At 30.1% G+C, this 21,322-nt stretch overlaps 2 protein-coding genes across 12 annotated transcripts in view; one reads left to right on the forward strand and one right to left on the reverse strand.

Moving 5' to 3' along the window:
* Positions 1-484: 484 nt before the first annotated feature.
* On the reverse strand, positions 485-892 carry LOC122713931 (proline-rich nuclear receptor coactivator 2-like). The gene has a single exon (XM_043934770.1). It carries the CDS (start codon positions 890-892, stop codon positions 485-487), a length of 408 nt encoding a protein of 135 aa, XP_043790705.1.
* A 2,441-nt stretch (positions 893-3,333) lies between these two features.
* LOC122713956 (RING finger protein 44-like) overlaps positions 3,334-21,322 on the forward strand; it is a 33,639-nt gene continuing 15,650 nt past the window's right edge. For 5 of the 11 annotated variants that reach the window (XM_043934810.1, XM_043934809.1, XM_043934814.1 and 2 more), the window contains exon 1: positions 3,334-3,661. Coding sequence is in view for 1 of the 11 variants with exons in the window: in XM_043934817.1 (XP_043790752.1) it covers positions 9,017-9,048 (32 nt within the window). In the remaining 10 variants the exon portion in view is untranslated. Of the gene's footprint in view, positions 3,662-7,118; positions 7,514-8,770; positions 9,049-21,322 lie in introns of those variants that run through there. The other 6 variants (XM_043934806.1, XM_043934808.1, XM_043934807.1 and 3 more) reach the window with 4 other exon arrangements.

Consider the following 21,322-nt stretch of genomic DNA (forward strand, 5'->3'; position numbering starts at 1 on the left):
GTATTTGTGTATATGTATGCGTCTCTGCAAGTTAATCATATATAATAATAATCTAAAATACATACGTTTATATCTTCATAGACGGCGCATAATAGAATTGTTACAAGTTATTATATACTTGAATCATGGTTCACGGCAGACGCACCTGCGTCTTTCATATTCAATGTTTATATGTTTTGTATAGTAGTTTAAAGAACGAATCGTAGTTTTTTTTCACGCAGCATCTGTACCATGAAACTGAAGACGCTGGTGCCCTGTTCTAATTGCAATATTACTTGTGTATCATTCTTAGAGATTGTGGTATCGCGCAGTTATAAACACTTCTGTTTTTTTTTTTTTGTTTGTTTCAAACGAACAGCTTGACATCACATACAAGAAAAAAAATACATCCTTAAATCCAAGAGGGGGGAACGATAATATCGTACCTGTCTCTTTGTTTTTAGGAGCTGGTAACCGTTTTTAGCGGTCTGTTGGTCTTTATGTATCAGGCTTGGACGTTTAACATCATCTTCAGATGATTTGAAATATCGCAAATCCTGTCGGATTGCTGACAACTGCTCATCAGTCTCGTAGTCCAATGGCTCGGTGGTTTCGGAAGGCTCGCAGGAGATGGCGGTTCAGAAAACTTTGCACCCGCATAAAAACTGTTTGTTGGACTGCCGCGCGGACTATATTCATACCGCAACGGTGAATTTCTCGAACCTTTTGAGGAACCGTGTGGGCTGCAGCTTAATCTGCCGGTTGAACTTCTGCCATGAGATCTCCCACTCATGTGGACATACGCCGGCTGTTTGAGTGTAATTATCGAACGGTGATGATGTCGATCAATGCCGACATTTGGCGAACCCTGCCGGTCTACCTTGTTTTTCAATTTCGGTACCGAATTCGTCATGGCTTTATAATAATTTCGTCTCTCTTATCACTCACAAAGTCAACCAACCCGTCTGAAAAAATGAATTGTTTCTTAATCTTATTATTCAAATAAATAATTAATTAAATTGAAAATTATCAAAGTCAATCAATAATTTCCGTCAATATGCAATAGCTCAAAATAAAAAAAATAGAATATTTAATTTCATTTTAACTTAATTTGCTATACGTCATCAAGGATATCAGAATGTTACCAAATAATAATAAATATTTTTTTCATCATATTAAACTTAATTAGTAAATTTAATACATAAATTTGACCTCAAACAAATCGATAAAAATAACAATATTTAACGCGAGAAATTTCAAAAATCAATTTCATTATTTTCACATAATATAACGTTTAAAATAATATATTTATAAAAAAAAAAAATAAAGAAAGGAAAAAACAAAAACAAAACTTCATTCTATATTATATCGAAATTAAGCAAATATAGGAGGAGGGGAGGAATAATCAATTTTTAACCTGTCGAAAATCTTACCGTATAATGTCCGCGGGTCACTTTCCAAAGATGCAACGAAGTTTTTGACGATGTTTGTATTCAATGAATTTTCTAACTGCGCAATAATCTCGGGATCCAGGGCAAAAGGGTAGGGGGAACGCGGAGGAATAAACTTGGTGGGGTATCCTACGAACCTCCTATGAGCGCAATGCTACCTCGTTTCGCTTTCTTTGAGTTCTCTCGCAGTCCTCCCTATTCGTGTTTTTTGCAATTTTGACCACATTCGGTGACCGTTGGTCACCTCTACTTACACTCTTTTTTCTCACCGAATAAAATCACACACGTCGGTCCGAATTCTCTCACTTTCCTTTCAACGTAGCTGGAGAGGCACAAGATGGCGGACACGAGTTGTTTGTTTTCGCTGCTCCACACGGATTTTTCACAATATATCACCGTTCGACAGCGAAACTATATGTATTCGTACCCTCGCAACGCGCACGCGCGTGTACATATATGTCCGTAAAACGTGAAATTAACTTTGTAGCAATATCTCGTACGTGTCTGTATATGTACGCGCACTAAACGATGTTCATTCTATTTTAAAAACTGATATTATTATCCGCCAAGCAGCGCCCGTCAATTTCTGCCTCTTCATGCGATTTTTCCTTTCACTTTAAGCTCTCTTTCGCCACTACGCCAACTCACATAACACTCGCTGAAACCAGATACTGCGATCGAACTCGTAAACTATGTGCTCGTAAGCACGATGCTCCTCCGAATCTTTCTCTTGTCTTTGTGAAGACACAATCCAAACTTAAGGATTATGAATATCCCCCACCAGTCAACCTAAACCAATATTTCATAGCATCATTGATCACGTGATCTTTGCCATCCAATCACGTTGAATCTCTTTCGGGTATCTTCGGCTTTTTTCGAGCAATTTATTAAATTTGCGTTAAAATCTTTATAAAATTAAAATTTAGAAATTTTTTATATATTAAAAATATTGATTATTTTTTTACAATTAAATACTATAATTTTTTTTCATATTTTATAATAAAATAATTGAATAAACTAATGTTGTGTATAACGATCGGAACGTAAAACGCGCTGATTGGTTGAATAGTGAAGCACGACATCTTGTGATTATAGAATTTAAGGAAAGATTTTATATCCTTTATTGTTTTTTCCTTCGTTTATCAAATCATTTATCAAAGATAAATGGAAAAAATATAAAAATTTGTTTAAATGCTTAAAAAATCCTTAAAGATGAAAGAAAATATATATAATAAAATGAATAATGACAGTAGGGTCAAGAACTATTATTCCAGGTGATTTCTCTACAACTTGATTCAATTCAGAATTTTTATTTATTTTTATTTTAATAATAATATTATAATAGATTAAAATTATATTAAGATTAAAATTATATTAAATCTAATGATTTTTTATATATATATATAACTTTAAAAAATAAAAAATAAATATAACTTATAGAAATATTTAAGATAATTTATATTTATAATATACTATATGATATGCAAAAACTGAAAAAGTATGTAGTGGGAAAAAACAATCAATTCGCCATTCTTTCATCGTGAAGGCCTTTATGAACTTATAAAGTATGTATATGTACACAAATATTATACACATTAATGATATGCTTAAACAAAATAAACGGAAAGAAATAAATATATTTTTATTTTTAAACGCAACATTAATAAATTTCTAGTATAATTTATCAGTTATATATTATTAAATAATTTCAAGAAGAAAAATGATATCAAATATAATGAAAAAAATTTTTTTATAAAAATATATATATTATTTGAAGAAATTATGCTTTTCGTTTAAGTCTTTTCTCCATCGATATTGGTGGAAAACAATATGGCTATTTCAAGGCAAGCAAGTGGTGCCACCATTAACTTACGGTGAAATAAGCGAAGTTTGTGAAAGCATTTGACGTCAGTGACCAAGAACGCTGATAATTTTACGACGTAGATATTGCTACGCGGAATATTAAAAAATATTTTTAGTGATTTAAAGAAAAGATTGATTAAACATATGAACGCACTTAGTGGTTTATGGTTTAAAATACGGCCTAATAAAGAATATCAGTAGGCCCATAATGGGCGGGGTCGTGGCTTGGGTCGAGTGAGAGACATGGAGCGACCTCAGTGTTCTCAGTGGTGAGCTGCACGGCCATCGCCGACCGTCGGTTTCGCCTAGCGCAACCAACGTATTCTGCTATGACATCGCTCTGAAATCCCAGATTATCCCAGTAAAAGGTAGGAGTTTTCCCTCCGAAATTTGGATGCGCGCTGTCTCTCTCTCTCTCTATTTCTCTCGCTCGCTCAACCTTGTTTTTATTTTATCCCTTGACGGTGTGCTGTTCTCCGACATTTCCCATCGCTTTTCGTAGATTTCTCAAATGCGTTTCTCTGATGATTGAATTTTTTTCTTTCTCTTGAAAAAATTTCCTGTAGCATCCACCGTAATATCCCACCCATAGATATCCTTTTGTGTTATCCTTTCCATGTTTCCCACTATTCAATATACGCATTTGTCCAGCGTTCTTTGTTCGCTCGGTTTCGTATTTGGCTTTCATTGTGGTATACCATCTTCGATTTTTGATAAGTATCCTTTGTAAACAAAGGATGCACACAAAACGTGGAAACATGTCCCTTATGTGCACAATAAATGATAATTAATATACATACATATACATAATTATACATATAATTATATATTACTGTACATATATGATTGCACCGATATGCACCTGTGATATAGATTTTTTTTTATCTCTGTCCCATACGTTCTCCCTTTTATCCATTTTCTTTTTCCTTTATCTTATTCATATTGAGATATATATATTTATTACATGTACATGTTATATGTACGAACCACGTACGTATATGTGTACACATGGGACGCAAGTTTGTTTGGATATGTAGGAGTACATTTGCGTACGTTACTTATATGAAAGTACATGTACGTAGCAAAAGCTTTCTTCTTAAACTTCTTAAAGTAGGCTTTGCTATTTCGTTGTATTTGTGAAACATAGCCGCGATACATTGTACTTTATACGTACCTTTATTGCCAACATAATAAATTCAAGTCAGAAAGTGACAGGCACATCATTGAAAATGGAGAACGTACAAAAATGAAATGTTTCTTATTGCATCCATTTATAGTTACAAATTTTTATGATTATCACTGATTTTTAATGAGAAACTGCCTATCCTTTGAATTTAAACGCATGTGACATGCAATCGATTATATGCTTAGTTTACATGTATATATCAAGCAACACTAGTTTTCTATATATACATAGTTGATAGTGAAACTTTGTAGTTCCATCAAATATGCGTATGTATAATAAAATAACAATATGTTTAATGATAAGAATATCTAATAATAAAATTATTTTTAATATATATTTTTTTTTAAATTAACTGATACTTAATAATAATTATTAATCGAAATTATAACCTATATTTGTATGTATATGATAAAAATACAAAACTAATTTATTTATAAGAATAAAAAGATTTGATTAAGAAACAAATACATGTATGAATAACTAATTTTTATGATAGTATAAAAAAATTATATAAAAAATATATATAAGTTAAATTAAATTTTCATTTATTCTGATTAATATATAAAATAAATAAGTTAAAAGTTGTAAACAATTGTTTACTTTCTTATTACTTCAGGAAATTCATATTATCATGAATATATAGAATTTTTCATATTTCTTCCATGATATCTTGTTCATATATAAAATCTAATATCTTATAATATAAATTGAAATTTATTACATATAATTGTTTCATTTTTAATACCAATTTGTAAAATTTGAAATAATATTATGTGTCTAACATTCATTTATTATCTTATTTTATATATATATTAAAATAAATACTAATTTATTAAAAATTATTTTATATATTATAGTCTATAAAATTTATTATATAGTACATTTAAAACATCATGAAAAGAGTAATAATTTAGTCATATGATCATCTTCTATGTTTAATTTCTATAATATATATAATATATAATATATAATGTACAATATATATAATACGTATAATATAATATAAAATTTACTGCATCAAAGAAACACCATCTGTTGTAATTTCATAGCTATCTCAATGACTTTTAAATATCGGATAAAAGTTTTGTGAAAAATAAACTTCCATTAAAAGAAAACTTAAATAAAAAACTTATAAAAATTTCTGAATATTTAATGAATATTCCTTTAAAAATATATTATGAAATATTACAGATAGAATTGCATTAAATATATTAAAAAAGATGGTAATATATTAAAAAAGATAGTAAATAATTAAAAAAGATGGTAGTTTAAAGAATATATATATATATATAACAATTATAATTGAGATTAGAGAAACTAACTAAACTCTAATCAATTTTTGAATATTTGTTCTTGCTGTATTTATCATCTGAATAATTTCTGAATTATCAATTTCTATACAATTGACATGAATAGAAATTCAATTTCGTCAGGATGAAAAATCCAGATTTCACGAAGACAGGGCGGACCCGCAGCATGGGAACAGTATCGACGATAACACAAACCGTCGTGGCATTAGGGCCACAGCGTTCTCTCAGGTTCTCGTGTCAACACATTCCCGACGCCCACGATGAATGACGCATGCGCCCTAAACGTCTGAGTCGCTCTTCTTCCGTTCCTTTCTGGCATTCGTTCGTATTCTTTCTCGCTGATTCACTTGCTCGTTCTTTCGGTTCTCCTCACAACGTACACACAAAGGCTCCCATCTATTCCTTGGATACGCCCCTGGCTTTTGTATGAACACCCTTCTCCTCTTGCTACTACCTTCATCGGCTCGAAATTTCTAATTTGCCGAGGGTGCATAGACAATGCAGATCGTTAGAACAATTTCTGACTTTAGAAGATTCTTCGATGATGATCGATAAAGGTATAGAAACGAAAATTATACATGAATCTAATATTCTACATAGCCCCTATTTTGTCCCTTTGATATATACGCCCCTAGGAGGCGCGTAAACCTAATCGTTCTTCCCCCTCCAATCAGTTGAACGTAGTCGAGTCCCCTCCTTTTCCGCTCCCACTGCACACACCAATTTTCCAATTGATAAGGGTGCACAGTTGATACAGACTAACCCTATCTCTCCATCCTCTCTTTCACTGTCAGTCTCTCTTTATTTCTCTTCTGGCTCCCACTCTTCGTTGCTGTTGTAAAGTTAACATTGCTGCGATAACGTTGGTTTATTTTTTGAAAATATTCACGCAGTTAGCATTCGTGCAATTCATTTCCATACGAAGAGAGAGAGAGAGAGAGAGAGAGAGAGAGAGAGAGAGAGAGAGAGAGAGAGAGAAAGAGAGAGAACGAAAATTATTTTCACAAACAGCGTGAGAATTAGAACAGCAAATTTAAGAAATAATTTTTTTTTATTGGAAAACTAATGACATGAAAATTCAAATTGGATAAGGAATGGAGATCTGAATAAAAGCAGGAGGGAGAACTTGTTCCTAGCAAGCAAGCAAGCTGTATGTTACGTAAAATTAACAATCATATTCCGAAACTCACTTTCCCGTCTGGGATTTCGGGAGAGGGAAGTTGATGGCATGAGAATGTTGCGAGGTAACGCTAGGTAGTCCGACACGGAGCCAGTAGAACCCTGGCCGTACAATGCTATCCTTTAACGGAGAAATGATTTTTTCTACAGATCAAAAGTACAATGTGCAATTTCTTTCCAGCTAGTTGTTTCGTATTGTGTCATGAGAGACAGATCTCTCGACTAACTTATAAAATACTTATGTAGAATAAGTTGAGCTTTGACTCGGTGCGTGACGCGTATGACAGCTGTAACGCGATGTTGCCACGTGTTGACTTTGGCTTAACCTAAGCGACCAACTTGCTGGCCAAGCATGTGCATTCTGATTATCTTACATTCGAGTATTGTTATAATATATAACCGTTATACTACTGGCAAATGAGAATTCACTTTAAAGACAAGGTGAAGATTGAAGATTGCACAGCGAAAACATAGCGCAACTTCGTCGATATTGTGCAAGTATCGTGCGATCAGAGTATAATGATCAAATTCGTATATCATATACGGTATGTTTCATTTGTTTTTTTATATATTTTACATTATTCACACATCTTGCATTGTTAAAAACTATCAATTTAGAATTTTATATTTTTCATAATAATTTCCAATCCAAATTCTTTGTATTTATTATTTCCAATGGTTGACTTGAAAGCCTTTCCGCTTATATGAGTGACCAGCATTTGTGTTTCACGGATATCCAACCTCATGGAAAATGTTCGCTCATGTTCAAGTACTAGAACTTTGGTGTGTTTACTTATATGCTCAGGGCTGTGCCAGCGGGGACCTAGCATGATCTTCAAGAACTGCGTGGGTGCGGCCTTTCCCTGGTCTCGAAAGAAGGGGGACCGGATTCTCCTTCCTTTTCTCTCTCTCTCTTGTTCACTTGCTTGCTCAGTAGGTCCTACCTTTTTTTTTATTTGAAGGTCCCTTCGTGCTCGCGGCTTTAGCATCAGCACTCCCTCGCTTTAGGGTCGTCCCTATCTTCCTTCCTCTCGGCTACCCTTCGCGATATTAAACCCTGTAGGACCCAGGGATGTACGGATACAGTGTGATTCCATCTAATTTCGATGAAAATAATTTATTCGTTTTTCTTTTTTTTAAACAATTTGATAGTTACATTGATTTTTGACCAAAATGAACAAAATACAAATAATATGTAATGATTCTATTCAATCTTACTTACTAATACAGACGCTGTACAGGTTTTACATTTAATGTCGATCGATAGTATCATTATGTACGTGAGTGTGCACGGGTTACGTGATATGAAATTCGCAATTCAAAGCATATTGCGCTCTTTTCCATCGAATGGGAAAAGTAACTTAGCTAGATACAATAGTCAAGCTGTTTCATATCTTCATTGATTCCTATTGATTTTAATTGCAAGAATCTTATGAAAATTTTCTAGAATATGAGTAATATTTTAGAAAATGAGTAATATTTATTAAGATATCGCTACTAATTATAACTTATTTATTGCAAATAATATAATTGTTTTAATTTTTAATTCTCTGGCATTTCATTTACTCCAATAATATTCTAAGATAATTTTTTCATTAGTATTTAGCATTATGATTCCTTATGTGTAAATATAAATAGTTAAAAATAAAGAAAAAAGTTAAAATCTTATCGATTCCTCGACAGAGAACACGTATCGACCGTATCACAGTAAAGCGAAAATACAGGGCCCCATCTTTGTGGCATACACCTATGCGACGGGTCTCCCCCACTACTGTCTCTTCTTCCCACTACGCGGCTACCTCCCCTTCCAGTCTAGTGAGCCGCGTTTCGTCTCAGTCTGTCGCGCGCCACCAACGGGTGAGGTTGTATGTTTCGTATATGTCGCGTGCGGTGATGATTGCTTAACGTACGCGCGAGTGTATTTAGTGCGCGCGTGCGTGCATACATGCGTGTGCCTTTTACAGTGTCACAGTGTATACGTGCGTCTGATACTATCATTGTGGCCTCTGCTTTCAACCGCTCACAAACAGCAACGGTGACATTCAAGCATGACAGCGACGCGGGAGTGTTACCCTATACGGTAGGAAAAATTTCCTTCACCGTTTTTCACCCGATTAATACTGATTATCCATATACATCTTAATTCTTCGATACATCTTAATAGAAAAATATAAATCTCGGAACAGTTTTTATTAGATATGTTTGCATACGCTCCAAAACGATATATTTGCCCATAAATATTTTGTCTGAATCGATACGCCCTCCGGCGGGCATTTCGTATCTCGTAGAACACCGGAAATGTTTTTTTCTTTACACTCAACTTGCAAGTGATTTACTATATTGTATACAGCTATTTTTTAATCTGATAGATACTGTAAGTACTGTCAGATTACTTTTTCCTTTTCTTGGGTTATCTGTTTGATCGTTTCGCTCGATTCTTTCTTGCTACGTCAATGCTTCTCTAGCAACTCATACTCGTTACGCGTTCAAAGTGAGCAAACGAGGACTTTAATAAGGAAAATCGTGCAGTTACTATCTTTCGTATGAGTGTGTGGAACATATATACTGTGCAACGATAAATAAGTTCGCATTTTTCATATATCTAAAGTCAACTGCCAGGCTATTTTGTCGAGTATCTTGTCTCTATTCGTCAAGGTCGTTTTGTATTGCAGTAAAAACGTTACGGAGAAACATCGATACAAGCAATACACCGTATGTAAAGTTATCTTCATATTTATCGATATATATAATTTGTTTTTCTTTCCGTAGTTGAAAGATGAAATAATAGAAATTCAATATTATTTTAAATTTACTATTCAAAACAGTTTCTATAAGTTAAAGAAATTTCTATAATTTTATAAATTTTCTATCATTCAGCAACTGATCTATGAAACATTTTTTCGTGACAGGAAATTTTAATAATTCCTTATATTGATATTACCAGTGATAATCACATTACATATATTGTATATTTATTTATTCTGTCAAATAATATTATTTAAAATTTATTTTATATATTTAATTCTTTATATGAATTTAAAGTCTTATTTCATTTAAAACTATAAAATTAACGTCGTTAATGACTGTTCTTATTTCTACCGATAAGTCAAGCACAGAATCGAACTGATCGTATGCGTGACCGACTGACACAGAGCTGAAAGGTTAGTTGCGACTATATTCCGACCCGGTGTATTTCCGTCATCTCTAAAAATGTTCCGCCAAAGAAATTATCGTAACCATTGTTCCCGCTGATGAAAAACAATCGCATGCACTATTTAGGTAGTTAGTCCTGCCTGTTGAACGAAATTAACACGAACGATCATTGTTGAAGCTCTAGTGACTACATAGTAGTATAATTTTTAGCGTGTAGAGGTCTGTAGGTTCGACTTCGAAGATAATATATATAAGTCGTATAACATATGCTTTTCTTTGTCTCTCTTTTTCTCGATGTCTTGCAAGGTTTCTTCTTTGTGATGAAGATACTGAATTCATGATATTAAGACAGAATGCATCTGTCCATCAAGACAAAATGCATCTGTCCATCAGGATAAAAATGCGATATTGTCATGATAAAATATTTTTTTTTCCTTCCACTTATAATGTTTTTTTCCTTTTTTTTATCTCATGTATTTTTGTATTTATGGGGTTGCGTGGCTACAATTTTTTACATATTTTTTTTATAATTAAGAAAATTTCTTGAGCTTGCGAAATCTCTAGTAATAGAACTAAGAACATAACAATTATTATTATACTATTATTATATTATTTTTCTTGTTTGGCTTTTCTTTTTACTTTTCGAAAAATATTAGGTTATATTTAATATAGAAGCATTTCATTTCTCTTACTATTAATTGATGAATCTGTTTAACGATTGATTGTATTATTTTAAACACTTTGAATATGAAATTTTATTCCGATTTCTTATTTTTCCATACACAACTTTTATCAAATTTTATTAAATAATTATTTTTGTTTGATAATCGTCATTTTTTATAATGTTTTTTATTTTACATAATCCAAACACATTAATTATAATTATGACTTAATTAAAAAATTGCATTTTTAATTATATAAAAAGATCCATCATTCTATACATATTTTCTCTCTCTCTCTCTCTATATATATATATATATATATATATATATACATACATACATACATATATGTATATTTGAATTTATGATATGAATTAATAATTCCATATAATCATATAAAAAAAAAACATAAAATAAAAATGTTTTTAATTAGATGAAACTCATCTTCAAAATAGAAAAAAAAAAGAAAGAATAATATTTTAAAAGTTATAAAAATTGAGTTATCTTTATATTCTAATCTTACACTCTATATTTCAATTATATTACATTTCAATCATTAATATCCGGAAATGAGACAAAATTATCTTAAACATCGTTTGTACTTAAAAATATAATCTTTATTCAAAATGAATATCATTATCAATTACAAGAACTAAAAGAATTCTTTATAATTTTATTTTGATAAAATTAATAATAAAATTTAAAATTTTGAAAAGAAAGAAAAATTTACGAAGAAAAAGACCATAGAATGAATCATCAGAATTTCTTAAATCGTCACGCGAGACATCGTCTACGTTTCGTTACATCCGTGCGGGCACTACTTCCGGTCGCCGCTTTCCGCAAAACGCCATTGGAATCGAAAGCTTCGTTTTCTTTATCGATCGTGTGGAATTACGGCTTACGCATTCTCGTTTTGAAACGAATCAGCCAACCAGCCTGCTGCTGCTATTGCTTGTCTGAGACTATCTTACGGAAAGCGGTGTCGAGAGGAGGAGTTGAGGCTTGTTGCGAGGAACCCGTTGCTGGCAGAGGCAGGTGGTGGTCAAAGAAAGGCGGCAGGTCCACCTGGGTTTTTCAGGAAGTGGACATCGGCCGTCCAGCATACGGTACCTTCGCATATCCTTAGTTGGAAGGATACCAGATCTACGAGGGAATTATAAGTATTATATTACATTTGATAAGAATACGATGAGATTGTAAATTAATCCTTTGTGAGAATTGATATATGAATATGATTAACAGCAATTTGAATAGGATATAAAGATTGTCAATCCACTAATTACTATTTCCTCTTGAAACTTTTATGTAATTTCGCAGAAATTTATTGGATTTTAATGAATTTAATTTATATATGTTTTTAATACATTCTATAAATTTTTATTATATAAAAATATTAATTAATAATATTAATATTAAATAACTTTAAATAATAAAAACCATGATAAATAATAATAAGATTAGGTTTATAATAAATTTTTTCTTATGGATACAAGAATATAAGAAAAATATGATTATTCAATTTCAATACAATATTTTTTGTATCCCCCCTTTATTTTTTTTCGTAACTATTCTTTTCGAAGTAATTTAATTGGTTTAGTTGTGTAAGTGATAGATTTAAAGGATTAAGACAATGAAAGACGCCATATTGAAAATTCCAATAGTGAGTTAGTGGATACTAGTAGAATGTTTCAAAATAATAATAATAATAATAATATTAATTCAAAATATTAATTCTCGTTTAATAATCTTCAAAAAAAAAAATGGAAATATCTTCTGTCATTTTACGAATCAAAGCTTTCTTCTTGAATTAGCTACATTTATGAAGAATTCCTAAATTCCTATTTCCAATTTAACTTTTCCTAATCCAGTACTTAAATACTTATTGGAATAAAATTTTAAAGATTTCGTATCCCCCATCTAAGACTTTTTAATATTTTTGTCAATTTATTTTTTCAGATATTCTAATATTTCATTATATTTTAAATGGCTTAAGTTTAAAACATCTTCGTATCTTTCTTTTAATTATGATTGATGTCACTGGAAAAATCTAATCAAATATTCCAACTTTCCCTTGCTATTTTCAATTTCAAGGAATTGAAAGGATATTCAAGGAATCTCGTATATCTTGTACTTAAGCAATTTCCTTGAACAAGATTGACTCAGACTTAGTTCCTCCCCTCCACTTTTCCTCATTTTTGATCGTGACCCTGCGAAAGTTGAGGAATTTCCTTGAGCACGGTCGTTGGACCACGATACAAGTCTTCTACGTGCTTCACGGTCTTGTTTTCCGTGAAAGTGACGCGAATGGCCGTTGTTCGTATTATTAATCTTCGCAATGACGTGACATCTTTCAATCCTCGAGGCGAATACGAGTTGTTTTGTGGAAAACTGATAGAATTTTTGATATCGGTTGGTGAAACAATCAACAAAATTTGTAAATCGTATGTACTTTAAAGAATTTTTCTTTTCTTTTGTTTCTCTTATTGATTTTGACTAATTATTGAGAAATGGAAGACGAAATTTATTTCTTAATTAATAGTTTGCGTCGTAAACTTAAATGATGAAAAATAAAGATAATAGAAGATAATAAATTATAATTTTATAACTTTAGGTAGATTTAAATTTCAGTACAAATGGATTCTATTGATTAGCAATAGAAAAGAATTAAGTTAATTTATGAATGGCCATAATGGTAATTATATGAGCATAGAATGTAGAAAAATTTTAATTTTAGAACAAAGAATTGGAAAAATGTACGACAAATAATATAATAAATGAATTTTCCTATTATATGGAATGAAATAGATGTAATAGAATTACTTTTAAAATTTAATTGAAAAGTAGACAATTAAAAGAATGATTAACAAAATGGAAGAAAAGTTAAGCAATGAATGAAAAGATTAAAATAATAAAAATTAATATTACAATAATATAAGTTTGATTCAGTAGATTCCAAAACATTTTTAAAATATTCTTTAATAAAATCTTCGCTTGTATTTTCTTAATTACCAATATATATTAAAAGGAACAAAAATCTATTTTACAAGATAGTATTTTGCAAAAGAGACTTCTGATCGATGACTAAACTGTTTTGCATCGTACACAATTGCGTAAAATTTCGCATAAAAGGTGTTTAATTTTAACATATTTCTGTATTTCACCAAATTCTTCAATATATGCTTATATCAAATATTATAACAACACAGATTATAAATTCGTAATTAAATAAATTATATATTAATAAAATTTCTAAGCTCGTTATAATATAATAATCAATATTGTTAGTTTACTATTTATTATGGTTATAATTAATATCATTATACACTTTAATAGTCAAAATCCATGTTATATAGTTTAATAATAATAAATTATAATCGTACGATATAATTAACAAGAATAAAATTTAATTAATAGTATCATCGAATTTTTAACATGGCAGAATGTTGAAATTATCGTGTAGTTAGAACATGATAACTTTTAATGACGAAAAATATTTCGGATATTATTCGTGTCAAATGCGCCAAATCTGTGTTATTATACCAGTCTTTTGTATTCGTATCGATATGAAAACGAACCATTTTATGAAAACATTTTCACGTGTCATGGCACATTTTCATTCAGAAATCTTGCATGATTGTCTTTTGTTAATGCGTCAAAAATAAATAGATGTATTTCTATTGCAAATATATGCAACTTGTCTTGAAGTTCGAGATCTACTATTATATACGTATGTAAGTCTTTTTTTCAAAATCACGATAATATTATTTCCTTCGAATATTAATTTATTAATTTTTATTACGCTATATGTATATATCATATCATCCTAATATATATAAAAATTCATCGAAATTTATCATATTCATTTTTGTTATTCATTAATTCTTACCACGTTTATAATGATTCTTATTTGTCAGTTATATTATTGATGTAAAAATTTAATAGAGATTTTTTTTATATTTATTTATATAACTTTTAATTTATTAATTTTTGTCATACAATATTGACAATGAATTAAATATTTAATAGAATTTATTATATTTATTTTTATATATATTTTATATTTATTCATTTTTCATTATCGCTATAATACCTATTCAATATAATTTGTAGGAGAATTTTCAATATTTACTTATAGATTTATATTTATTAATTATTATCGCACTATAGATATGAAATTTACATAAAAATTTATTATATTTATTTTAACATTTATATCTATTAATTTTTTATTACTTTAAATCGAATGTCATGTTTATATTATCGATATATGTATAAACATTCTCAAGAAATTATTTTAATTTATAATTTTCCATTTGGCATTTGCGGCTATTACCATTCTCGATGTTTTTCTTTTGTGCATTAAAACATGTTATTCATACGCGTTTGACGTATCATGCAATTTGTCCTTATACAATGTATGCGAATACGTGTACAAGAAATTCGTTTGCATCATCGTTCTTTCGTCAAGAGATAGAGATACGGTGGTATTTATCAATAGCATGATTAAAAAAAATCGCGATGAAATCAGCCATTAGTGTTTCATGCTTTAGTCAAATGCCACGATCTCAAATTATTTTATATAAAATCATGAACTTTGGAAATTCTAATTATTCTATCGAACACTATCAACCACTTCGTATCGATCGTTTTTATTTCTGTTTTATTTTTAATCCGAAGTTGAAAACATCAAGTTGTCGGGACTAAGATATGGGAAACCTCGTGGGACTTAATCTTGACTTTTTTATCACGTGAAGTATAGCCTGTAGTTAGAAAATTGTCTATTCAGAAACTTCAATAGGACACATGTATCGACTGTTTAATAGAATTCTTTATTTTAAATTCATGGTTTTTTTCTCTATTTGTATTATTTTAAATATGAAAATTGCCATAAAGTTTATGGTATTCTAATGTTCACTTTTCATTTTGGGAAACAGAGAAAAAAATCTTCTAATTTTAACATATTAAAAATGTTTCAAAAAACAAAATAAATATAAAATTGAAACTTTGATATTTTATCATTAATTTCGCAAAATAATATTGAAAAATTCTATATATTGTACAAATATTTTAAATCTGTAGAAATTTTATTTTTCAATACAGTTAAATATAACATACAGAATGAACTTTATTCTTATTTCAATTTTAACTTAACAAAAAAGAATTTAAGCTAATATAGTTCACAAATATATAGCTTATTTAATAAATATTTTTAACTCATAAACTCATAAATTTCCTAAATTAAGGAAAATTTTTATGTTGGATTTAGACATAAAATATCTAAGTAAAACCATAAATTTTAAATTCTAAAAATTTATCAATTTCTTAAACGTCAATAAAATCCATAATTCCCATTTCTAAATTATTTCTAAACACTAATTCGGTGATTATTTTTAATCGTATACTTACAAATTCTTCACAATTCAATGATAAAATTTCTCGCATTAAAGCAATAACAATATCCTAAATTTGAACCCTGCCTGATAATTCATAAATATTCGAAATAGTCTAAAATATAATTAATTTTACAATTATTTTCAAATGAAAATCCATTCATATCAATCCATTTTTGAATATCAATATTGAAGAGTTAATAATTAATGTTAAAAAAAAAAATATCAATAAAATTAAATCATATGTAATCTTACATTGTATCTATCAACATATCTGCATTTCATAAATATCCTAATATAAATAAAGATTTATTTCTATGACTATTTTTAATTATACACTCACCAATTTTTCAAAATTCTTCAGAAATTCCTTGCATTAGACCCTCAATAAACAATAAACTCCACTTTCATAAATATCTCAATAATCCGTAATATATGAGATCCCACGATTATTGCCGAAGATTCCCGAACATTTCCGAACATTTTAAATATTCTCATGACAAAGACTTTTCGTTAGATTTAGAAATATCGAGTAGGATTATATTAGGTAAAAAGACTTTTCCCCGAGAATCTTCCTTTCCTACCTGTTTATAGTTGTGAATCGTTTAGAGAACGAGATCCCTCGGGGGATGGCCACAATATCCATCATTAGGGGGGCAAGAAAAGGGTAGTGGTGAGAAGGGATGGGTATAATTCGCCGCTGCGGTATGCGGGCACGATGACGCATACGGGTACTTCGGTTCCGACTGAAACTCTTCGCGAAGCGAAGAAAAATCCGGTAGGGGCGAAAAACGACGGTTAACACGCACTCTTAATACTCGCGATGCCCTCTTCGCGGCCATATGCGGGCGCGTATACGCGTTTAAAAGTTTAGTAGCTAAATTGGCTTGGACAAGGGCTACCATTTGAGACTAACCCTCGGATGACTACATATGATTGAGTCATCGTGGGTATAAATTAGAATTGGACGTTATTGAAGTAAATTTTTATTAATGTAATAATAATTCAAACAAAATTTTTATTCTATTTTTTATTCTATTATTTTTTGTTTATTAATTTTGTACTTTATACGAAAGTAATATTGACTTTTTTAAATTATGGTGTTTATGGAATTATTCAGATAGAGATGAAGTATTTTTTTTTTGACATTATACTTTTTCTATTGTAAAAAAAATTAAATCCTTTATATATGTCATTTTTTCATAGAAACTTTGGCTGCAAAAGACGTCTCATCTTTTCAGGAATGAAAACGGAAAATCGGATAGAGATTCATGTTTCGCGCTTGTTCGTTTGTAGAATTAGATATTTGTGGATGTTTCAGACCAGGTCTTGAGGGATTCGAACTCCGGAATACTAGTTGTCCAACTATATATTTTTGCTCTGAAATAAAAAATTTTGTTTCGATAGAACTCTGAGCATAAGTTCATAGTCGAATAAAAATATATTAAAATTAATATATATTCTCTATAAATCGATTAATATTTCATAAAAAAAATTGAAAATCTTATTTAATGTAAAAAAAAAAAAATATTTAAAGATGGTTCTTCATTAAAAAATATATCGATAAGGTTTAATAAATTTTTCTTATACAGGTTTGCGTTCCGGAGAAAATTAACCTCAAAGTTCATAGAATACATATTGATATAAGATTCACCCACGCACTTTCAAACTCCATTATCTCAAAAACGGGAGTTGCTACGAAAAAACTTTGTTCATTTTTTACTTCTTTTTTCAAGAAAAATCTCATTCTCTAAGCTCCTTTACATCTTTACAAGACGCAAAATAACAATATTTTACACATTGTTTTGCAAGAAATTTAAAATTTTCTAAAAATCTTCTTATATATAAATTCTTTTAATATTTCTTTGAAAATTCTATAAAATACCACGAACTAATTACCTATTGAGACACGATGATTCAGCGAAGGAAGGAGTCGGCAAACGCGAAACCATGGCCGTTGAAGTCATCGTCAGATAGTAGTGCTAATTTCCCAAAGCTAATAAGGTCTCGTTAGTCATCGTATTACAACGTTTGAATAAAAGTCTCGAACTCTTGGACAAAAAATATTGTATTCTACATTTTCTCACGTAGAATTCGTTATCAGGGACAAGTAACACCTGTGTCTCTGAGTTTCCATATCATTTTTTCAATCTGTAGAAGAATAAAATATATCAAAGTTCGATCGTTCGTTCTTTATCTATTTTATATATAAACCACAAGAAAGTAAAGAAAAAGAAATCACGATATGATTTTCTGAAAATACTTTTCTTTCTTCTATTTACGTACGCCAACTGAATACTTGACTTCCGGATGGTAACCCCACCTTTTCTGTCTCGTCGATAAAGTAGAACATTGTCACTAAATACGAGGTCATATTATTTGAAACAAAATAAATAAATAAATACATAGTTGGTCAAAAATCATTCGATATCTTGAATATTAATTATTAATCACTTTTTCTTTGTGTTAACGTTTCTATAAAACATTATGTAAAATGAAATAATTTTCATAAGATATACTAAATATTCAATATGGCTGATATGCGCAGTAGCGTATCGCGCTAACTTTTCACCATAGTCCTCTTGTCGTCGAGCAGATATAAACAAACGCGAATATTCAACGACGAAGACGTAATATAATACCGTACGATAGAAGTAGAACCGAGGCTGTTTATTTCCGGATTGTTTTTAGTTTGATTTGTTTTTATTTCATCGAACCAGTCAAGTTCAGCAGGGCTAAGTGTACCTGTTACCATACGCATGCACATATTTAAGACATCGTTGTTCGTCGTTGGCCACTTACGCGAGTTATCACGCGGAGTAAAGGATTCGAGCGAGCGGTGAACGTGCTCCATATACGCGTTTCGCTTTTACACGTGGTGGAATGTTCCATGGAAGCTCGTCTTGAGAGAATTTTCAAGTTTTGTACACTTACGGGTTATTTGAACGGGTAAACTAACGGAATAGCTGAAACGAGGTTGCAAGGAGGGAGAAGCTTAGTATAATAAGAAGATATAAAGTGGTTCAAAATGGTAATGTGACGTGATTAGAAAATCAAATAAGTAATAGACATTTTGAATATGAATGATGAATCATATAAGTAATACGAATTCTCTCTATAAAGAATAATATAATTTGTTTTCAACTTGTGCCACAAGAGAGGGGTTGCTGTTATTTTTAATTAATAATTTTTAACGCGTATTTATTTTATTATAATTACGTTGCTATATTTTATTAAGAATTATTTATTAAGAATAATAATTAAGAATATTGTTATTCATTTCTCTCTATAAACTGCTGTTATTCATTCTGTAGTATGAATTTTTTTAATTTTTTTTATTTTATACGAGAATACGAATTATTTGAATATTACAAAATTCAAGAAAAGAGATCATTGGAATAATGAATTTTAGAATTCTTGTTTTGTATTTAATAAAATATACATATTTATATTTCATAAAGATTGAAAAAAGTTAATTTCATATGTGAGATTTTGTGAGATACATAAATTTATATGAAAACGTTATATTTATTCGAATTTGTAAATATATTACGTCAGAAGAGACATTTTTTTTCTTTTTCGTAAAAAAAAAACATAAATAACTTTGATATTTCAAGTGCGATGATTTCATTCGAATATAATAAAAATGTAAATTTTCGTGGTTATTAAAATTTATTTTAGTTGAAATTTATAGTTTGATTTTCTATTTTAACGCGTAAAGTGATTAGCGTGCTTTTTGGGACGCCCCTGTACTTTCACATTTGCAATGTTCTCTGCGTCATGAGTACGACTCGTTATCACCTCTGGACCGTGTTTTCCACGCGACAAGTGTAACTTGCAAGACACAGGGGGTTAATTTGATACGAGCGCATAGTGTGATGCAAACTCTAATAAGAGAAGCTCGAAAAATAACCGTGCTGCGTATTCATAAATAACGAAATTATAATAATCAAGCTTAAAACGCTAATGAAACAAAAATGTTCTTCCAATTTAAGAAAAAAGAAAAGTAAAATTTTCCTTCATATTTTCTTTAAAAATTTCTAAAAATCTAATCTGTTCACTATCTGTGAACAGATTATACTTTATTTTAATATTCAAAATATCAATAAAATTATATATACCGATTAAAGTAAATCTTTTTAAAAATAAAACATTTCTTTTATTGTAAGTAATAGTAATTTTTATTGAAAATTAAAATTATTCGTGTCTAGGACGAATAACGATTCCCTATCAAAATTATATTTCCGGTCGCAAGAAAATGCAATAGTCGAATGTTCTTTATCTAAAGTGAACCTTGAATATTTTAACGCATCCTCATTTCTTCTCGAAGGCTGCGACCTGATCGTTCGTAGTGCATAATCATTCCCCTCTGCTATCTATTCGCGTTATCTTCGCTCGAAAGCGAAAGAACTTGTCCGTGGAACGGATCGAAACGGAATCTATTGTACTTTTAGGGAAACGGGAGAATTACTAATACTTTCTTAACAGTGGAATCATTCGTCGGTTCATTTGATTTTTTTAAATACGATTTAACTTTTCTTTTCTTTTTTTAAAATGTTTTTTAGTTGGATTTGGATCTCGCACAGTTTCAATGATGTAATTAATTTTTAATTATTTTATTTTGCATAATTTGGTGGAAGACTATTGATGTAAAGACATTTATTTTTTTGAAATTTTGAATTTTCAACAATTGCATCGCGAAACACGAAATATATGATATTATAATAGAATTAAATCCGATTTTTCTGTATGATTAGATTAGAGCGTTGAATACTTTCTTTCTGCATCGATATGCATATACACATAATTCTCTAAAACGGTAAATTATTGGTCGAACGTGATATAAAAACAACGAAATAAAACTCGTTTTCGACTAGTCTATTCACTATCAGCTTTACATAGAGAGAGTCATCGGATCGTTTCCAGTTCAATCAATAGCCGCCATGTTGCCATAAATCCGTGCACTGAGTAAATTGCAGATAAGTGTAAACGTGTTGTGTATATATGCGCGTGTGTACAATAATATATAGAATATTCGAATAATAATAACCACGAGAAAAAATTGCCATGTCAACAAAATTCGATAAAAAAATTTTTTATTCCGCCCGCCGTATCTTTTTCTTCCTCCCCCTTTTCCCTCCTTATCACA

This window comes from Apis laboriosa, unplaced genomic scaffold (genome assembly GCF_014066325.1).
Source record: "Apis laboriosa isolate Shangri-la unplaced genomic scaffold, ASM1406632v1 scaffold26_cov146, whole genome shotgun sequence".
In the NCBI taxonomy this organism is placed as follows: domain Eukaryota; kingdom Metazoa; phylum Arthropoda; class Insecta; order Hymenoptera; family Apidae; genus Apis; species Apis laboriosa.

What these genes read in the sequence shown, in the direction of transcription:
- LOC122713931 (XM_043934770.1), bottom strand. Translation starts at nt 892, where the DNA reads ATGACGAATTCGGTACCGAAATTGAAAAACAAGGTAGACCGGCAGGGT.